The sequence below is a fragment of the Leptinotarsa decemlineata genome, unplaced genomic scaffold (genome assembly GCF_025532065.1).
Source record: "Leptinotarsa decemlineata unplaced genomic scaffold, Ldec_3_MD MMD2_tig00001393_RagTag_RagTag, whole genome shotgun sequence".
In the NCBI taxonomy this organism is placed as follows: domain Eukaryota; kingdom Metazoa; phylum Arthropoda; class Insecta; order Coleoptera; family Chrysomelidae; genus Leptinotarsa; species Leptinotarsa decemlineata.
Genome location: NW_027412562.1, coordinates 12,821,219 through 12,841,435, shown reverse-complemented (window position 1 = coordinate 12,841,435; position 20,217 = coordinate 12,821,219). Strand labels below are relative to the sequence as shown.

The 20,217-nt window shown below is 33.7% G+C and overlaps 1 protein-coding gene across 1 annotated transcript in view; it reads left to right on the top strand.

Moving 5' to 3' along the window:
- The first annotated feature begins 12,327 nt into the window (after positions 1 to 12,327).
- The window catches only part of LOC111506266 (uncharacterized), a 34,514-nt gene continuing 26,624 nt past the window's right edge, over positions 12,328 to 20,217 (top strand). The window contains exons 1-3 of the mRNA XM_023161291.2: positions 12,328 to 12,991; positions 13,044 to 13,211; positions 19,642 to 19,865. Of these exons, the coding sequence (XP_023017059.2) occupies positions 12,455 to 12,991; positions 13,044 to 13,211; positions 19,642 to 19,865 (929 nt within the window). The 5' untranslated portion in view covers positions 12,328 to 12,454. The remainder of the gene's footprint in view (positions 12,992 to 13,043; positions 13,212 to 19,641; positions 19,866 to 20,217) is intronic.

The following is a 20,217-nucleotide window of genomic DNA, read 5'->3' as shown; positions in this document are numbered from 1 at the left end:
AGTGATATGTAAGTTTGTGACGGTGTCCAAACTATAGCGCGACAAGCCATAGGTCGCCCGCACGACACTCATACCAAAATACCAAGTTCGAAGCGCGCGGCCGTCACCATCAGTCGTAGCTGTTTGATATTGGAGTAAACACGTTCTTTGATTCATGGCGCTTGTCGCTAATTGTTTTTAGAAAGTTGAACCAATAATTATAATAATCCCAAGCTGTACTTGTTGTTGATTCAGGTAAACCTATGTACAATCTTATATTATAATTATTGAAACCTTTTTGAATACCTGTATATAGTGTAAATATATTTTCAGTTATCACAAGCATCAACCGCAGTACTCATTATTTGTAACCTCATCCATTAAGACAAGGGAATTGACTTATAAATCAACAACAAAATGGCTGTTGTTCGAGCAAAATTCTGTTTTGCCTCTGTGGCATTAGACACAAAAACCACCATTTTGAGAGTCCGCACTATTCAGTTGGAAGGAGAGGACACGTCGTACGAATTTCCAGAACATCTTTCAACAAAGGAGAATCATCCAAAACTTTTCGAAACAACTATAGTAAAGAATATAGCCAAGAGTTTGAAAACACGTGGAAAGTTTCGAAAGGTGTGGATTTCACTAGGAAACGAACTTAAAAGTCAATATTTGGATGAGGAGGGTATAACATATGTTATGATGGTATTTATTTGGATGAGTGTCGGGCATATGTTGACCCCAGCTCCGTTCCTACTCATAACCTTGAAGCCTTTCCGCATGAAAAAACCACGTCGCGAGTAAAAAACATGATTCTTGATAAATTTATATATATAAATTTATATATATATATAAAATAAATAGATGTATATACAAATATGGAACAGGCGTCGAAGAGAAGATAAGACTAAAGAGAAAAAAAATAAGTAAAATCAGTGCTCATCGGAAACCATCTTCCAGGAATTCATCACAACTATAGTAACATTTTTGCAGCAGCAATTGCTTTATTCTACCATGAAACACTTTATCAGAGGTAATTTGTTTGATATGCTCTGGTAATTTATTATACAGATTTATGGCATTATACAAAGGGGACTTTTTATATTTCGTTGTCTTATGACTTGGAATACCCAAAACATCACCATGACGTGTGTTGTAAATGTGCACCGTTGCGTTTGTTTCTAGTTCATGGATGTTAGATCTAGCAAATCCTATACATTTAAGAATGTATATGGAAGGATCCGATAATAATTTTTCCCTGACGAATACTGGTTTACAGCTGTCTCAGTGTTGAATGCTGAAAATTAGTCTTACTATGCGCTTTTGTGCTACGAATACTCTGATGAATTCATTACTGCAACCCCATGCTATGACATTGAGCGATATATGTGACTCTGCCATTGCAAAATAGATTTCTAGTAGACCTGCTGTGTCCATTCATGATTTCATTCGACTTAAAGCAAAGAATGTCTTGTTTAGTTTGTTGCAGACATCTTTTATTTGCAGATCCCATGATAAGCTTTCATCCAAGTAAGTCCCTAAAAATTTTACTTCACTACCAATCTTTATTTCGTCAATAATTTGTAGGTCATCTGGAACATCATTTTTCTTATTGTAGAGTTTAATATTAATCTTTTTCGCTGACACCAGGAGCTAAAACCATTGATTATGCATTTTACCTTACTAAGCAGTCCATCAATATTTCCCCCTGTAACTGTGATAGTGGTATCATCCGCAAACATGATAAGGTGGCAATCTTTCAGATATTCGGACAAAACATTTGCATACAACAAAAAAGCAATGGTCCACGCACTGACCCCTGTGGCACTCCAAAGCTTAACGTCTTTGCACCTTGATCTAACATTTTCACATTTTACAGTCATTTGAGGTTAGATTTAATCCATTTCAACAAGTTATTCGGGAAACTAAATTGGGTTAGTTTTGCAATCAGAAATTCAGGAGACACTGTGTTAAACGCTTTTTTAGATAAAAAAATAAAGACATTACAAAATTTTTCGAATCCACTTCTTTGTAGATATAATTCAGTAAGTGATTTGTTGCAGTTTCAACTGATTTACTATTTCTGAATCCATGTTGATCTTTACACAGTATGTTATTTTCCGCCAAATAATTCGTAATCCTGTTTGCGACTATTTTTTCAAATAATTTAGCCAGTGAGCAGAGCAAAGAGATTTGTCTGTAATTTTCTACTACCGAGTGATCACCTTTATTGAAAAGGGGCTTTACTAATGCCTTTTTTAATTCTTCGGGAAAGTATCCTTGCAAAAAGGACTGATTTAATAAATGAGTCAAAGGGGTAATCGCTACATCGATTATTTTTTTTTATTGTTTCTATTGACAACTCATCCAATCCAGTAGACTTTTTATTTTTTAATATTTTTAGTGTGCCTAGCACCTCCGATTCACTTATAGGATCATTTTGGAAAGGATGAATTATATTGTGATTCTTTGAGACTGTACAAGGCAGTGAAATATTTTGACCAAAGGTTTTTTCAATTGCGAACTTGGCAGCATTTGAGAAATGGGGAATGTTCCTCCTGACGAAAATCAAGTAGTTTTCATAAAAGAGCTCTAAAACAACGCATTTTAAATTTATCATTTCAACCTTTTTCTTTGAAAAATTATTTATATACTTAAAAAAGAGGAATGAAATAATGTATTCAACATTTAAAGTGATTCATTTCTATTTCACCATTTGGCAACATCGGTTATAGCTAATTAAGGACAATGAATCTGTTACCTGTATGAGACAAACAAAGATGACCTATTTCAGAGGCGTGCTGTTCTGTTTAATTATGTTCCAAGTTCCGAGACATTCTGTGACATATGACATTTCGTGCACCTAACCTATCTTCCTCTATATAAATAAATAACCAAACAACCGTTGTTTATATGTCTTGTGGAGGTGGTATTGAACTATAATTTATATTTTGCCTTAATTGTTGATTTATAAAGATAATTTTCTTTTTTTCTAGGTACGTATAAATTATTTCAACTTGATATAGGCGCTGTTGCCAATATGTGAATTAGAAACAAATTCCTTTAAAAATTAAAACCCAACATTTGAAACATCAATTTGAATACTTTTCGAAGTGAATTTGAAAAACTCATGAATTAAACTCAACTTTATTTTGTTCAAACTTGGATTTGCTGTATTAACCCAAATTGAGAAACATTCCCCATTGCAAGCAAACAATTCTGTTATTTCATTTAGATCTGTAATTTCTTGATCATTTTTTAATATACTGATAATTTTGTTCGATGAACTACTCTTCCTTCCTAGTTCATTATTTATAATGTTCCATGTTGCTTTGGTCTTATTGTTTGCATTCAAGATTTTGTTGTTGAAATAATTGATTTTAGCCTTTTTTAAGTTTTTTTTTTATGTTCTTTTAAACTGTTTTGATATAAAACTATTTGTTTTTCATTTTTTTCCTAAAAGTGATTATTACTTATCTGAAATGTAAGAATATGTGACAGATGGTCTGCTTTATTCGGTTGTTTTAACTTGCATTCATAGCTGAATGAGTAGATGTCATGTAGTCAATGCACGTTCGGCTTGTGTGTCCATTTATATTTGTAAAAATCCTAGTGGGGCCTATAAAGTTTATATTGAGTTGGAAAGACTTGAAAAGGTCACTGAGTAGTTTAGTGTTGTTATCTTCTGGTGCTAGGTAATTTATGTTGAAATCTCCACACAATATAGTAAAGTTAGATCTGCACTGCCTGCGACAGACAATTTAAGAAAACTCGGGGGTCCCCACTTGGTGGTCTATATGCGGTTATGATAGTGACTAGTTGTATTTTCACGATAGAAAATTGCACAGATCTTTACATGACATTCCACAGATAACTTTTTTATAGACTCTAGTTCATAGTTCTAGTTCATATGTTTTGTTTTTCAATAATTCATACTGACGAATTCTATAATTACGAAAAATCATTAATGTAAATGAAAAAAACTGTATTAAAAAATGAAAAATATGTTTTTCATATGCGTGCCATAGGTCATATTCATTCTGTGATCAACAAATTAAAAAGCTTTCTGCTCAATGTTCGGTTTGTATACTAAATAGTTATTCTGGTGCAACCGGTGTTAAATCTATTATTGCTCACTTAACTACTAACTTACGTCACACGAGAATATGATTTCCGTTTTGGTTTTTCTTTCTTTGTACGAGGCTTTCGCGTTGCATACAGACAATATTCAATAAGAATTGACTGTTGTCATTTTTAAACTTTTTTTTTTGTTGGGATATGTCAAATAATGAAATAATATAAACCCAGCAAACACAATCATGTAAAATTGACATGAACGTTACATAACCGATAATACGTGTTATGTAACCATGTTGCGTAAAACTTACATCCCTGTTATGGCGAAATGTCCGCCACAAATACAACCTGATTTTTACGTAACATTAATGACATTATTTTACATATATATTGTTAATTATTTTTATAGATTGAATACATATTATATTTATATGTAATAAGGAACTACAAATAAATATTATTATTATTATATAATTTCAGTGAGTAAACATAAACAAATATAACAACTTGGAATCATTAACTAGAAAAAGGATCCTTCAAAAACCAAAACTTCCAGGCCAAACTCTGCCTCGACAGTTTTTTTTGTAAAAAATACTCATCATCAAAAACACAAATCTCAACGTATCACGTGATAAGAATGTTTTAAAAACTCTAGCCTCTTCCACAGAACTTTACACAGACCAACTCGAAAAATCAGAGAGATTCTCATCTCTGTCAAAAAGTCAAGAGCGTCTGGATGTTACCTACAACCTACAACCTGAAAACACAGCGAACATATTATTGAAGTAACAACTTTACGTTGAAGTTAAGTCACAGATTGAATAAATCTGTGGTTAAGTGAACCCTAATATACCATATTGACCTAAGTTTTTACGTGTTAGTTACGACATATTCACATAAATTATTTATGAATATTACTGGAGTTTTTTCCAACACCAAATCGTTATTTTTAACACCTCGACACGTGTTTCGATCACCGAGTGATCATCTACAAAGAGGAAGATTAAACTGGAAACTAACGCGAAGCTAACGCTATTTATGCTATACAGGGTGATTCAAAAGTACTTTGACAAACTTCAGGAGGTGATTTTTCACAATATTCTAATATGAATTGTCCAAATAAATAAATGTCGGAAAACGCTTCGTTTCCAAGATACAGGACGTTGAAGTTTTATTTTTATTTTCGTTTTTTTCAAATAACTTTTGAAATACTGAACTTAATTAAAACGAAACTTGGTAATAGGAGGTTTTTGAGGTGTCAAATTCGAACCTAATGTTCTTATTGCTCTTACTCGTAGGGGGCGCCACCTACACGTCTTTGTCTTTTTTTAAAGATTCATAACTTTTTTGGGCGTACTTCTAGCACATTTTTCAGTAAAAAATCGATTCCTCTATCATATCTCCGTAAATAAGATACCCTTGTTACTAGTCGCTGTAAGCAACCGTTTTCTAAATATTTGGACTTGAAAACTTCAAGTCGATTATTTCATAATCGATTCATGTTGAAGTTATTACGAATATTTTGCTTTTTTCACAAGAATGCTTTGGAAATGAATTTGACGTTTTACTTGTTTGAAGAGGTCATTACTGTTGGGTACGTTCCTTTATGACATCCTTAAGCGAAATAATTATTTTTGTATCAAGGGTGCATAATCAGTATTTGTTTTAATAAAATTTGCAAGAAATGTCAACATTTTATTTCAAGAAATTTTGAATATGTAGAATAAACTAAAATAAACGAAACTAAATTGTATTCAAATAAATTGTTGGAAGTGTCCACCTTCAGCGAAGATACAGGCAGTCAGTCGTCTAGTCATTGAATCTCGTACCCGCTCAAAAATTATTGGTGTGTTCCTTATTGTTTCACAGGCGTCTACTATTCGGTTTCTTAGATCTTCCTCGTTCACTACTGGAGTCTTATAAACTAGTGACTTCAAATGTCCCCAAAAGTAAAAATCTATCGGGCTTAGATCTGGGGACCTTGGTGCCCACGCCTGGTTAGGTTCTTCTACACCCCTGCCGATCCATCGATTTGGATAGACTGTGTTAAGGAATTTCGTGGCTACAACGCTAAAATGGGCCGGAGCCCCATCATGCATAAACCACATGCAGATACGAATTTCTAATAGTACATTCTGAAGTAGTCCCGGCAATTCAATTTCCAAAAAAATGTCTGTAACTTGCGCCATTCAGTCGGAGTGGAAGAAAGAAAGGACCTATCAAGTAATTATCAGTTATTGCCGCCCATACATTTACAGAAAATTGATACTGATAATGTCTTTCACTAACTGCGTGCGGATTTTCGAGAGCCCAAACATGGTTGTTATGAAAGTTTGTGATAGCATTTCGGGAGAAGTTTGCCTCGTCCGTGAGGCAAACTTAAATATTGAGGATTTCCAGCCAATTTTCTCAAAAACCATTGACACATAGTAATGCGTTGGGGAAAGTCTCGTGGCAAAAGAGCTTGTATCCTTTGAATATGGTATGGATAAAACTGTTGATCGTGGATAATTCTCCAAACTGTAGACTGAGTAGAATTGACAGCTTCAGCAATTACTCTTGTGCTTGTTTCTGGATTCTCCTCGAGAGCGTTCAAAACAGCTTCTTTCAATTCTGGGGTTCGGACTGCTCGTGGTCTTCCAATAATATCAGCTGCCCTCTTGAAGCTACCTGTTTCTGCCAAACGACGGTGGAGACTAGCAAATGTTGGAGCTGAAGGCAGTACTCGATTAGGAAATCGCTCCTGGTAAATACGTCTACCTACGGAAACTTCAACAAAACGTCTAACTATCACAAAATATGTAATTACCAGAACTACTCACAAACGTCAAATTTATTTTCAAAGCATTCTTGTGAAAAATGCAAATTAGTCGTAATAAATTCAACATGCATCGATTATCAAATAATCGACTTGAAGTTTTCAAGTCCAAATATTTAGAAAACGGTTGCTTACAGCGACTAGTAACAAGGGTAGCTTATTTACGTAGATATTATAGAGGAATCGATTTTTTTACTGAAAAATGTGCTAGAAGTACGCCCAAAAAAGTTATGAATCTTTAAAAAATAAAAAGACGTTTAGGTGGCGCCCCCTACGAGTAAGAGCAATAAGAACATCAGGTTCGAATTCGACACCTCAAAAACCTCCTATTACCAAGTTTCGTTTAATTAAGTTCAGTATTTCAACAGTTATTTGAAAAAAACGAAAATAAAAATAAAACTTCAACATCCTGTATCTTGGAAACGAAGCGTTTCCGGACATTTATTTATTTGGACAATTCATATTAGAATATTGTGAGGAATCATTTCCTGAAGTTTGTCAAAGTACTTTTGAATCACCTTGTATAGATATCCCATATAAGTAAACCATCCAGGTGTACCACCCATACAGGTATACCAACCTAAATTAATTTTAAAATTTTGCCTTATCTATTATTTTACAATATATGTTTAACTGTTATAGCTGTACATAAAACAATTTTCGACTATATAAAAATTAATTTCACAATATTGCCTATCTAAATTCATTTTTGCAATGTGTCCTTATGTAGTAATAAGTAAACCCAACAATATTATTTTAACAAGCTATTTAGTATGCTCTTTGGTATATGTTCGTCATCGTTATTCATAATATTATTGTGTTTACTTATTTCTACACTCTCATAGGCATCTAGTTGCCTGTTGTTGTTAACTTGTCTAACTAATCTTAATGAACTGAAGTCGAGAAAAGGTCAGGAATCAAATCAACAAGATAACAGATAAACGGAAGCATTCAATAAACAATGATAAAAACCAAAAGAAACTTATCAAACGATTGAAAGACAAGGACGTTTTTTATTTGAAAGCCGACAAAGGTAACAAAGTAGTAATTCTGGATAACTCGGACTACTACGAAAGGGTCAATACTCTCATTACTAACGGACCGTATGCGAAATTGTCCAGGAACCCGTTACCAAAGATGATTGCCGAAGTAAAAGAAGTCCTCAAGAAATGCGACAACATACTTACCCCTCAACTGAAACGGAAGTTACAAGTTTCCAACCCAACGGTGTCGAAACTATTTTGCCTCCCAAAAATCCACAAACCAGGAAAATCAATACGCTCAATCGTCTCAGCTATTGGAACTCCTACCTACCAAATAGCAAAATGTCTCACTAAGGAATTTGAAACCTTGTCTATTGCGGAACTAGGTTTTAGTATAAAAAACTCTTTAGAGTTCATACAACATACAAAAAACATGGTTCTGCAAGAAGGTGAGATTTTGGTTTCTTTTGATGTTAGTTCCTTATTTCCTAGCGTCCCAATTCCACAGACCTTGCAATACCTCAGGGAATTACTAGAGAAAAATAATTTCAATAATAACGAAATCGATGAATTCGTTTCTCTTGCTAATTTATGTATGAAACAAAATCGTTTCCAGGTAGAAGGTTGCTTTTATGAACAACAGGAAGGAACGGCCATGAGAAACCCCTTGTCCCCTTACCTGGCAGACCTGTTCAGGAACAGATTCGAAATGGAAACCAAAGAAAAGTCGAAGTATTTTCCTAGGATTTGTCGGATGATATTTTCGCGATATTCGATACCAAAAAATCGAATATTGGGACTTTCTTTCCATTTTAAATAATAGATGTCCATCAATAAAATTCACGTATGAATTGGAAAATAAGGGACAACTACCATTTCTTGACGTTTTGGTAATGAGGAGCCAATATGGCTCCTCATTACTACTTTGTTACCTTTGTCGGCTTTCAAATAAAAAACGTCCTTGTCTCTCAATCGTTTGATAAGTTTATTTTGGTTTTATCGTTGTTTATTGAATGCTTCCGTTTATCTCTTATCTTGTTCATGGAGATTTGATTCCTGACCTTTTCTCGGAGGGTTAGAATACGATATATTTAGAAAAGAAACAAGCACGTACAGGTATATTCCTGACAGTTCACATCACTGTGGACAGCACAAACATGCTGGGTTGAATTTTTTAGTGCATCTTCTTTTGACTTTCCATCTAACACATGATAGGTTCACAAAAGAAAGACGTACAATACAGGAAATAGCAGCCACTAACGGTTTCTCGAGGGGTATTGTAGATGACATAATAAGGAAGAGAAGTTTAGGTTAAGAATGAACGAAATCTCGACTTTCAGAAAGGACAAAAACCAGAATAAATACATCTCAGTTCCATACCACCAATATACGAGGAGCTTTGGAAAGATTTTCAAGGAATTAGGTATGAAGGTGGTTTTTAAAACAAGTCATACACTACAGAGCCTTTTGGGAAGTCCAAAAGACAAAGTCGAGAATTCGGAAAAGTCTGGAATTTACGAAATTGAATGTAAGGACTGCGATGCAAAATATTATAGACAGAGAAAAAGATCTATTAAAGTAAGATATAAGGAACACATAGCACACTTAAAATATGGAAGACCTGAAAAATCAGTAGTCGCCCATCATATTTTGCAACAAAACCATTCCATAGACTTCAGTTCATTAAGATTAGTTAGACAAGTTAACAACAACAGGCAACTAGATGCCTATGAGAGTGTAGAAATAAGTAAACACAATAATATTATGAATAACGATGACGGACCTATACCAAAGAGTATATTACATAGCTTGTTGAAATAATATTGTTGGGTTTACTGATAGATAAATTTAGATAGGCAATATTGTGAAATGAATTTTTATATAGCTGAAAATTGTTTTATATAAACATATATTGTAAAATAATAGGTAAGGCAAAATTGTAAAATTAATTTAGGTTGGTATACCTGTATGGGTGGTACACCTGGATGTTTTACCTGTATGGGATATCTATATAGCATAAGTAGCGTTAGCTTCGCGTTAGTTTCCAGTTTAATCTTCCTCTTTGAAGATGATCACTTGGTGATCGAAACACGTGTCGAGGTGTTGAAAATAACGATTTGGTGTTGGGAAAACACTCCAGTAATATTCATTACTACACCAAAGGTTCCAAACAGTGCATCATAAGTAAATTATTTATGCCCACGCACAAGTTTTACTATTGTGGGTTTTCTTTTATTTATTCACCATTGTAAATATTTAGTTAATGAATATTATTATTATTATGTAAATATGGGGTAAAAGTATCTTAGAAATAAAATGAAGTAGTTACATAAATGTATTACATACGAGTACACATGTTTCGTTAATTTTATGTCATATTTACGTAAATGTAACAAGTGTGTTTGCTGGGAACCTAGTTTCAAAAACTTTATAAGAATAAGATCAAAAAAATGATCATTGAAAATATAATAATGTCGGTCCACAAAGACCCCTAGATACCAATTTTGAATGAAATCACATAATAATATCAAACCTCAATCGTAACTATAAATGTTCCCTAATCGAAAATTCTTATTATATGAATCAAAGTTCATTACTTTTGAAATTAACATTTATCATTGTTATGGATTAGTTAGGTCGGTCGGTAGCCAGGCGGTTCGGTATGGGTGATTTGTTCACTCACTCGAATTGACTGCCGTGTTGGTCGGTGGTTCAAGCCCTAGTCTGAACGATCGATCTTCACTTGCTATCGTCCAACCCGTGTTAGGAATCACACGTTAAAAGGTAAGACCTCGTTAATCCTTAGCTCGCACAAGTTTCGACTTCTGAGGGTTGTCGTTCGTATGGGTGCGACAGCTGGTTAACGGAAAAACAGATTTAAAACAGATTTAGTTCATTTGAAATAATATAATTTTAGCCCAGTAAACCACGTGCTTTATTATAAAGCCATACATAAATGAAAATCTAGTAGGTGGTAGAAAAACTGGCCACATTTCCATAATCATTAATAGTAAATCAGATTTCCTGTAGGAACTATTTGAACACAATATATTTTCACCTGAAATGATTTATTTTATAAATATATAATATCCCTCCGGGTATCAACTAAACCAGCCACTGTTTTATGGTCCAACTTACTTCCCGTAAACAAAGTTATGCTGCCTTCAATGTAAGGATGCAAAAGGCCTCTCTATTGTCTATTGCAGAGTCTATTGTTACTCTGAGATTGAAGCGAGATTCAAGGTGCAGAGCAGTGTTACCAACCCTACTATTTTAACAATGGACTAATTAATGAATATTACTGGAGTTTTTTCCCAACACCAAATCGTTATTTTTACACCTCAACGTGTTTCGATCACCAAGTGATCATCTTCAAGAGGAAGATGGGAAAAAACTCCAGTAATATTCATTACTACACCAAAGGTTCCAAACAGTATATCACAATGGACTAGTTGTTTTCATATCGATGTCCCTATTCATACCTGATTTTCACTGTTTTTCAAATAGCGTTCAGCGCTCAGCGTTCAGCGCAATTACAATAGATGACAGTATTTTCTCTTGTCGGGATTCAATAAGGGAAATCCCAACCATAATAATATGTGTTTGACAAACTTATTTTTATGCACGGGGAAATCTCAGTAGAAAAATGACAGCTACAGGATAAAGCTCTCTTATATAGCGTATTGTGTTGTGGCTACAGTTTTTGAATTTTGAATTAGTGAAATATATTATGTAATTCGGTCGTTTATATTGAATAGGTCCTTTTAAAAAGAAGAATGTGGAATGAAATTTATAAATTCGTGGTTAAAAGATGATAAGTTCAAAGGCTGGTTGAGGAATAGCACTGAATTTTTTCTGTTTCGCGGATAATTGTGACTAAAAATGTGGTATACACGAACTGTTACGACACAAATATCCAACGAACACGCGAAGAATTGTGTTTGAAATTACAAAAGCAACAAAAACTGACATCAATGTTGTCCTCAGCTTCCAATTCACAAAATACAAAAATCAAAGCTAAGGGAAATGGCCTGCTTTATTGCTGAACATAATCTGTCTTTTAATATTGCATTTCATTTGAATAAATTGATTTGCGCTGTATGTCTAGATTTGAAAATTGCGAAACGGCCGTACAAAAGTTAGAGCTATTATTGTTGATGTAACTGGGCAGACAGGAAAAGAAAATTTTGTAGATATTTTACTAAACAAATAATTTACATTACTTGTTGTATGTGAGTCCTGGTGACTGATAAAAGTGTAAGATTGTTTAAATTACATGAGAACAGTATAAAATTTGCCTTTTTTACTTTACCTACTGTTTTCTCATGTATTTTCATTGATGAGTTGACGTTTTTTTAGTTTTCTTGGTATTGGCAACACTTCGGAGTAATACAATCTACCTTTCCCTGTTCATCTTGCGCCATCTATCGACATGATGCAATAAGCTGTTTTTTTAGTTTGTTATGTTTATGTGCGTCAGATAAACACCCGCCAAATATTTGATTGCCTGAGAGGTTCTAGGTTATGTGATGCGGAAGAGTAGAATTCAAATGAAATATTTTATTTTCAACTTATCTTAACTATCGCAATTGTAAAAATGGAAAAAGAAGTCAATGATAATCGAGTCGTTGAAAGTGGTAACGAACATATGGAAGTATTTTGCAACAATTTTGATGTATCAGAAAGTAATGAGAGTTTACTCTTATTTAAAGAATCTGAAAATTTTGTCGGAAAACAGCATAATGATAGGGATGAATTTGAACCTAGTGTTGAAGAAGATTTAAATATAAATAGGATTGGGAATAAACGTCAAGTTATTGCTGATAGTGATTCCGAGGATTTCGACAAAAATTCATCTTCAGGAAAACTTTTTGAAGTTTATCAGGAAAAATCGCAATGCATTGAACATATCATTTCAGTAACTGGTTTAGAAAATCATTCAGTATCACAGATCGCAGTTGAAACTAAAAAGAAGTCTAAACGGTGGGCTATTCTAGATAGTGACTCTGATCTGGGTGAAGAGGAAAGTACCTTCGGCCCTGAGAGCCATTCTTATGAGGTATCCAAAAGTCACGAATCCTTGGTTAACACTGATCATAATGGAAAAATTGTTCCAGAAAATTCAGTTCACGAGGTAAATATTCACTTTGACAATAATTTATGAAATTTTAAATATTTTGTTACAGAAATCCAGATGGACAGCTTTATGTGACTCAGATAGTGATGACGATTATCATGAGACAGAAATTGGTAATGATAATAATGAAAATGCACTTGAAGACAAAATGATAAACCCAACTCCATATAAGAAAAAAAATAGATGTAAGACTACAGAGAAAACGTCAAATGTTAAGGTACACATAAAAGAAATTCCAGACATGATACATTCTCTTCCCTCTAGTATAAGTATAATTATGAAAAACTACATAGAATTACTTACTTAGTATAAAATCATAGAAAAAAATTTTACTTTCATTTAACTTTAATAATACATCAAGAAAAAGAAAAATTATAAATTTGGGGTGATTTTATTTTTATGCCATCTTTAATGATGTACAGGGTGTACCCCATATGACCGTGTTGTATGGGGTGCCCCACCTGTGCCACGACCAGCATATTACGATTTTTGTGCTTTCTGGCTCTCTCCATATCTAAGTTTTGCAAGAAGGGGATTACTTCTTCTTTTATCAGCCAGAAACTTTCAAAAACTTGACCTTTACTTAGCCAACGAACATTTGTTGCAGTTTAGTCAGAATACGCTGTCAGAAAGAAACTCCTTGAAATGTTGGTGCTGAAGAGCAGAATGAGATCTCATAAAATTAATCAACTTGACCAAGCTCACATCACTTCTTTCAGTGTAGCACTAAGTTTTCCACAAAGGGCTGCCTTTTCAATGGCAATATTGCTAGCAACTCTTCCCTAAAAATCTGATACTCAATATCAAGAAATCTTACGAAAATAGACATTTGTTCATCATCAACAATGTCACATGATTCATCAAATGCTATGGCGTAGCAAGGTGCCTTTTACGGAAGTTCAAGAAGAGTGTTTTTAATATCAGCAGCAAAAATTTCTGTTTTTCGTGTATTACTTCACACTGATAATTAAATACTTTGAAATAAAGTGACATCTCTTTTTCTTCAAAAAGTACCATGACTACTTCTAACATACATTTTTTCACCATCTCAGAATCTGAAAATGGTTTCTGCTGTTTATTAAGCGTCCAGCACACACGTAGCGCTGCTTCTGTGGATTTTTCTTGCTTGCTTATGCAACGAACTAGTAATCATGTGCTTTTTTTTTGTGAGAACTGAGATTGAAGTTTTTCTTTACGAGCCTTACTGCCAAGAGAAATTGCTGATGATTTGTTTTGTAGTGTCACTTCAAATTACGACTCTTAACAAGAGCAACAGTTTTATTGCATACAAAGCATACTGGAACCGTTTGAGGCCTATTAGGCAGCGTAAAACAATATTGTTCAGTCCATTCTGCCAGAAACTCCTATTTTCACTGTCCACTTCACGCTTTTTAGAATCCATATTAGCATAGGTACGAAAATATTATGAAAACGCGAAAAATCACAAAACAAATGAATGGTTGCCCTGTGGTTTGCGTTTCGACTGACAGTCTGCTTCCCCCGCCCATTCGCCCGCACCCCCGATTTTGATACTCGCTCGCGCTTGTTTCAACAAAACAAAATAGTGGCAAGCGCGCACAAACACATATACACACAGGATAGATAGGAAACTAATAAAACCATACCAGTTGTAGGTACTTGCAAAACAGGTTTACTAGGCAACTTGAAATAAAATAAGTACATACTTAGTTGAATTGTATGTGGCTTAAAAATATTACTTCAATTAATAAAGGTATAGTATACCTTATATACGTATTAATTTTTATAGTTGGTATATAACACATTACAATATTTGGTGGTCCGATGTTCGAATTTTTGCGGTCCGCAAGCAGACCGCGGTCCGCCTGTTGCCGACCGTTGATTTAGGTGTATGCACCGACTAATATCTCAGTGGAGTCGGGTGTGGGTCTTATTATTATTAGACAAGAAAATGCATGAGAGGGCGCCAAGTGATTTATAACAAAATAAAACATACACCTCTCTTAAAGTTGAAATCAATAAATCCAATTAGCTTACTTGTCAAACCATAGGTTAGTTGAAATTAAAAAAATTGGTCTCTATAATATTAGTAAATATATTATAATACTCGAATTGTTCATGCACAGCAAGTGTTTTCCTTATGTGCGTGCACTAGGCAAAAAAATAAAGAAACATCTACTGGGTTATACTTATCACTATGTCCTTAAGCGAATCCAATAGGGACATTCCTCGAGATAAGGTAATACTTTATCAATTCCCGCATCAGCTGTCCTATGTTGGATCAAAGATAAATAGAACTCGTTCTTCTTAGTTCCAAAAAATAGTATCATAAAACGCTTCATGTGCAAAAACCCGACGAAACCCTGAGACGTTGAATACTAATATACCACAGACTTATATCGTCTATTATTAAAGAAAATTCGGCGACATCCAGAAAATACTATAACCCAAAATGAAATTCGCCGATTTGGAATGAAATGGTGAAAAATACGTTAATAACGATACGATAGGCACTATTCATCCAATCTATCCGTAATTTACACAGTCACTGTTCCATCGACCGAAACATACCATACGGTTTTTTCCATAAGATTCGCAGACCCAGGCCACAATTGAAATTGTTCATTTTAACCGGAGAACGAAATAAATTGGCATGTGTGATATTTCATATACCTACATGGTGTTCTTTCGCGGCGCTACCCTAGAATTTTGAAACCTTTTAGAATTTCATTAAAAATATGTTACAATGAAAAGTTTAATTTTTGTGATTGTTTCTTCTGACTGTTTACTTCTCCGTGCATAAAGTTTCACGAATTTTGAAAAAGCATCAACGATGACTAATATGTACATTTTCTCTGTGGTATTCTTAGAAAAAGGTTCAAGCTAACCTATATGCAACTTAATCATTGGTCTGTCTGTGGGTCGATCGGTGGGTGTACTCTTCCTGGCTTCTTTTCATAGGGAACCTTTGCTAATAAACATTCGAAACAGCTTTGTATGTGCTTTTTCACATATCTCCTCATACCGCTGAACCAGTATGATCCAATGACTTGTCCTTTTTGATGATGTACAATTTCTGCCTCTCTACTTGAATCGGCAATAACATACAAATGCTTCATTTCTTTGTTTACTTTAACTCTCTTATGCAGTCTTCCTGTGTCTATTTCATATCCTTCACTCATATTATTCTCTTCGTAGTTCTTTCTTGTTCATCTTTGCTCAACATTTCAACAATTTAGTTTATTTTTTAGTTTAGTTTTAGTTTATTTCAGGAATTATCATGAACATTTTCATGAATTATGAACATTTTCTACTGGAGAAGGACTTGAACTATCTACATGGGACATTTTGTCTCCACTTCTATGTCTAATTTCGAATAAATACTCAGATAATGTTGGAAACCACCTAGCAATATATGGTAACAATGTTTTCTTTGAGATTGTATAATTGTAGAATAGGAGCAACTGTACCAGGTAATAAACCTTTTTCTGTCGGTTGAAAACCCAAAAATTTTGCAGATTCCTTTCCAAATTTACATTTATACAATTTGGAAGTTAGGTTTGCTTTAGTTTGCTTTTAGTTTGTCAAGCTTGTCCAACCAACTCACTGCTTTGATCAAAATATCGTCCAAATATGATGCGATCGTGTTTCTCAGGAAACTTAACGCCAAAGTCATAAGTATCGAAAATTCAAATGGAGCAGTAACCAAACCAAAACATTCTTTCAAATTATGCATTGTCATCTGGATAAATAAATACAGTTTTATGTTTTGACTGTTCATCAAGATACATTTGCAAATAGCCTGACAGAGTCTAACGTTTGAAACAATTTACTTCCAGTAAGTAATTCACAACAATTGTCAACATGCTGCATTGGAAAATTTTTCGCTATAGTTTGAGAGTTCAATTTTCTTAAGTCTATCACTAGCCTTTTACGCCCGACGATTTAGATACTCGAGATTTGACCTCGAACTTCATCTATATTTATCAAGATTTTCGTCTGTTTACTCAAAGTGCTCTGTCTTCCAAAAGCTTACAAGCTCTGATAAGTCTCTGAACATTTCAAATGATTGGATATCACTACCGTTTTTTTATTGTAGAATCAACAAAAGCTGAAACAGTGAATAGATCCTTGATTTTGACTTGTTTGATGAATTTTTGAACAGGATCAGCACCGTTAAATGGTCCATATACTAAAAATTGTGCCTGCAAATTGTCAACATCGTTATTTTGTCCTTCAGCGATATTAAAACTCATCACATATCTTTATATGACCTCTCTACTTGCATCAGAAAAAATTACACTAAAATTAGTAGATATTCCTTGGTTTTCTCTTCTAGTCTGTACATTATTTCCTGTAGTGGGCGTCACTTTTATTTTTTGAATAATTATATGTTTCATGTAAATTTTTATTGTTGTTCCAATTGGTTCCTCTATTATAACATTTTTCGTGTTGACCATTCCGTCCAAACTTCTGATCGTGACATCCATGATTTTTTCGAATCGAATAATTTCATGTAACAATTCATCATATTCTAACGTTTTAATGGCAAGTGAACCAGAAATAATGTTTTTGTAATACAAGCCTATAACAACTTGTTTTTTTGGTTTTGTCATTATTATAACCAAGAGCATGACAAAGAGTGACTTTACCTTGGAAATAAGATTAAATTGATTCATTCCTACCTCGGTATCTTTTTCATCTGCTCATTTCGAAATGAAAAGTTTTCTTAAATTTGATTTTCAAATCTTCGAAAATCTTCATTTCAGAAGCTTTTTCTAATACCATTTCTTTGCAGTTTGTAAACTAAATTATGTAAAACTGCTGCATGATTCAAACTGGAAAGCCAATCCATTGTGGGCTTCCGTAACGATTCTCCATTGAAATTTTGGATACTCTGACTGAAATCTGGCATCACATGAAACTTTTTGTTTTATTCATTTTCAATTAGTTTTTGAGTGTTTTGACAGTCTAGCAATTTCATGGACAAAAAAAACTAATTAGTTTTAATTAGTTTTAATTAGTTTTTTAATATGGATTTTCATTAGGTATCGGCCAGTTCTATTCAATTAATTTCATGGACTTTTCTTCAGATGTCATTCTATTCTTCTCCATTTTTATAATTTTCATGTACTTCTGTAGCATATTCTGTTGAGTTGTATTTTCTGTTAAACTGGTATTTGCGTTATATCCGTTCATGTCTACCGGAGAACACCGGAAAATATCTAAGCTGAATCCGTTATCGCAATGAAAACCAAGCATAAAATGTTTCAATGTCCTTTCTCAACTTTCTACTTCCAGTAGTGCCCACTTTTGATGTGTTGGAAATATCGGTCAGGATTACGGTTTCTGGTTCTGGGTGTGTAGAGAAAAGTTTGACGAATAAATAGACATCTACAAATATAATTTTTTAAAGATCCTACAAGTTTCTAAAAATATTGTATGTCTTTTAAAGTATTACCTTCATCAACTTATTTGGTTGTTAGTTTTAGTAGTATATCTCTATTAGTATTTTTTTGTTCATCAATGCAACATGGAATCTTACATTTTTCGATTAATTAAAGTGACAATTTTAATAAACAGCTTAAAATTTTACATAATGAAAAACCATGTTTAGAAGTCGATTTTTATAGTTTTTTTTTTTAAATTTTCTGAGAAAATTTGCAATAGTAATGTAAATCAAATCAATATTTGATATATTTTGGATATTTTGACGTGAGAATTTTCGATTGGAAATCAGGGTTTTTTTCGATTTTAAATCAAAATAGGGGAAAATTACATATTTTGGATCCCAAAAACTATGGTGTGTTTGGGTCATAAAAAGATAAGTTTTCAACAATCTTGGTGACGAATTATTTTTGTAGAACGAAGAAATAAAAAAACAAAAAATCGGTTATTTGAGTTTTTCGCATAAATTTCGAGTTTATGTAAAAAAGTGTCAATACAAAAGGTGTAGACATTTTTATTCCCTAAAACTTTGCCATTCAACTTTTTTCCATATGACTTGTTGTTTTGCCGGAAATCGCGATAAGCCGTTTTTTATCCATAAAAACTCACCTCCTTCCACTTCCCGATCTCAGATCGCCTGTAAATTATTTTTCCTTCAGTTTTTGTCATATTTTCTCCCGCTTCCAGTGGGTTTCATCCTATTGTTTAAAAAAAAAAAAATCTGTTTAAAATCTGTTTTTCCATTTATCAGCTGTCGCCCCCATACGAACGACAACTCTCAGAAGTTGCGTAACTTGTGCGAGCTAAGGACTAACGAGGTCTTACTTTTTAACGTGTAATTCCTAATACGGTTGCATAATCATCCCAGCTTCAACCAGATAAATTCTCTCGAGAAAAATATCTGGTCGAGGTGGGAATCGAACCCACGATCTTCCGATCGTGAGTCGGGCGCACTACCACCGCGGCCAATTCCAGTACTATTTTCTTTCACTTGTATCTTTTTCGAAGGCTTCAGCACTGGTCTAAAGGTTAACAAAACAAAATAGCTATAACCCAGATAGCTCCTTTGTGAAAGGTTACACTCTGTGAATAATATGATCAGATTAGGGACAAATAACCCAACTGAAACTTCAATTTCAGTGTGTGTTGCTTTTTATATATTCTTTATTTATTTTTCATGTAACGTATCCTCATTGTCTAATCACTGTTGATTTTTTCAGATGACTGGAAAAGAAGCTGCCAAACAGAGACGAGAAATTCAGTCTGAATCTCAGAGAATGGTAAGAGAAATGAATGTTTCTCTTCCCTATCATCGGCCAAAATCTTTCACTCTTAAAGAATTTTTATCCAGGAAAACAAAAATCTCATCAGCTATTCCTGTACCAGCTGGAACTTCACCTTCAGTTGCAATCAAAATGTCCAAACAACAACTAGAGATCATTTCGTAAGTTCTAATGTAGATAGTGTATGTTGTAAAGTAAAATTTAATCATTTTCAAAGTGAAAGTGGTATAAAACACGTCATAGGTTACATATAGTTCATTCATTGAGTATCCCATGTGCCAATGAACTGTAAACACTTTAGCAGTAATGGAAAATTACTTAGTAAATAATGAATTATAAATGTTGTAAAACTTAAACCTACTTCGCATTATGTTTGCACCAACTGTTCGGGCATCTTCCATTAGAGTTGTTTACAAGTGCCTCACAAAAAAGTGGTATTTTTGAAAGACAATAAAATAGTATGCTGGAAACATGAAGATGTAAGTGATCAGGAGACCAGCCTTCTTGAAAAAA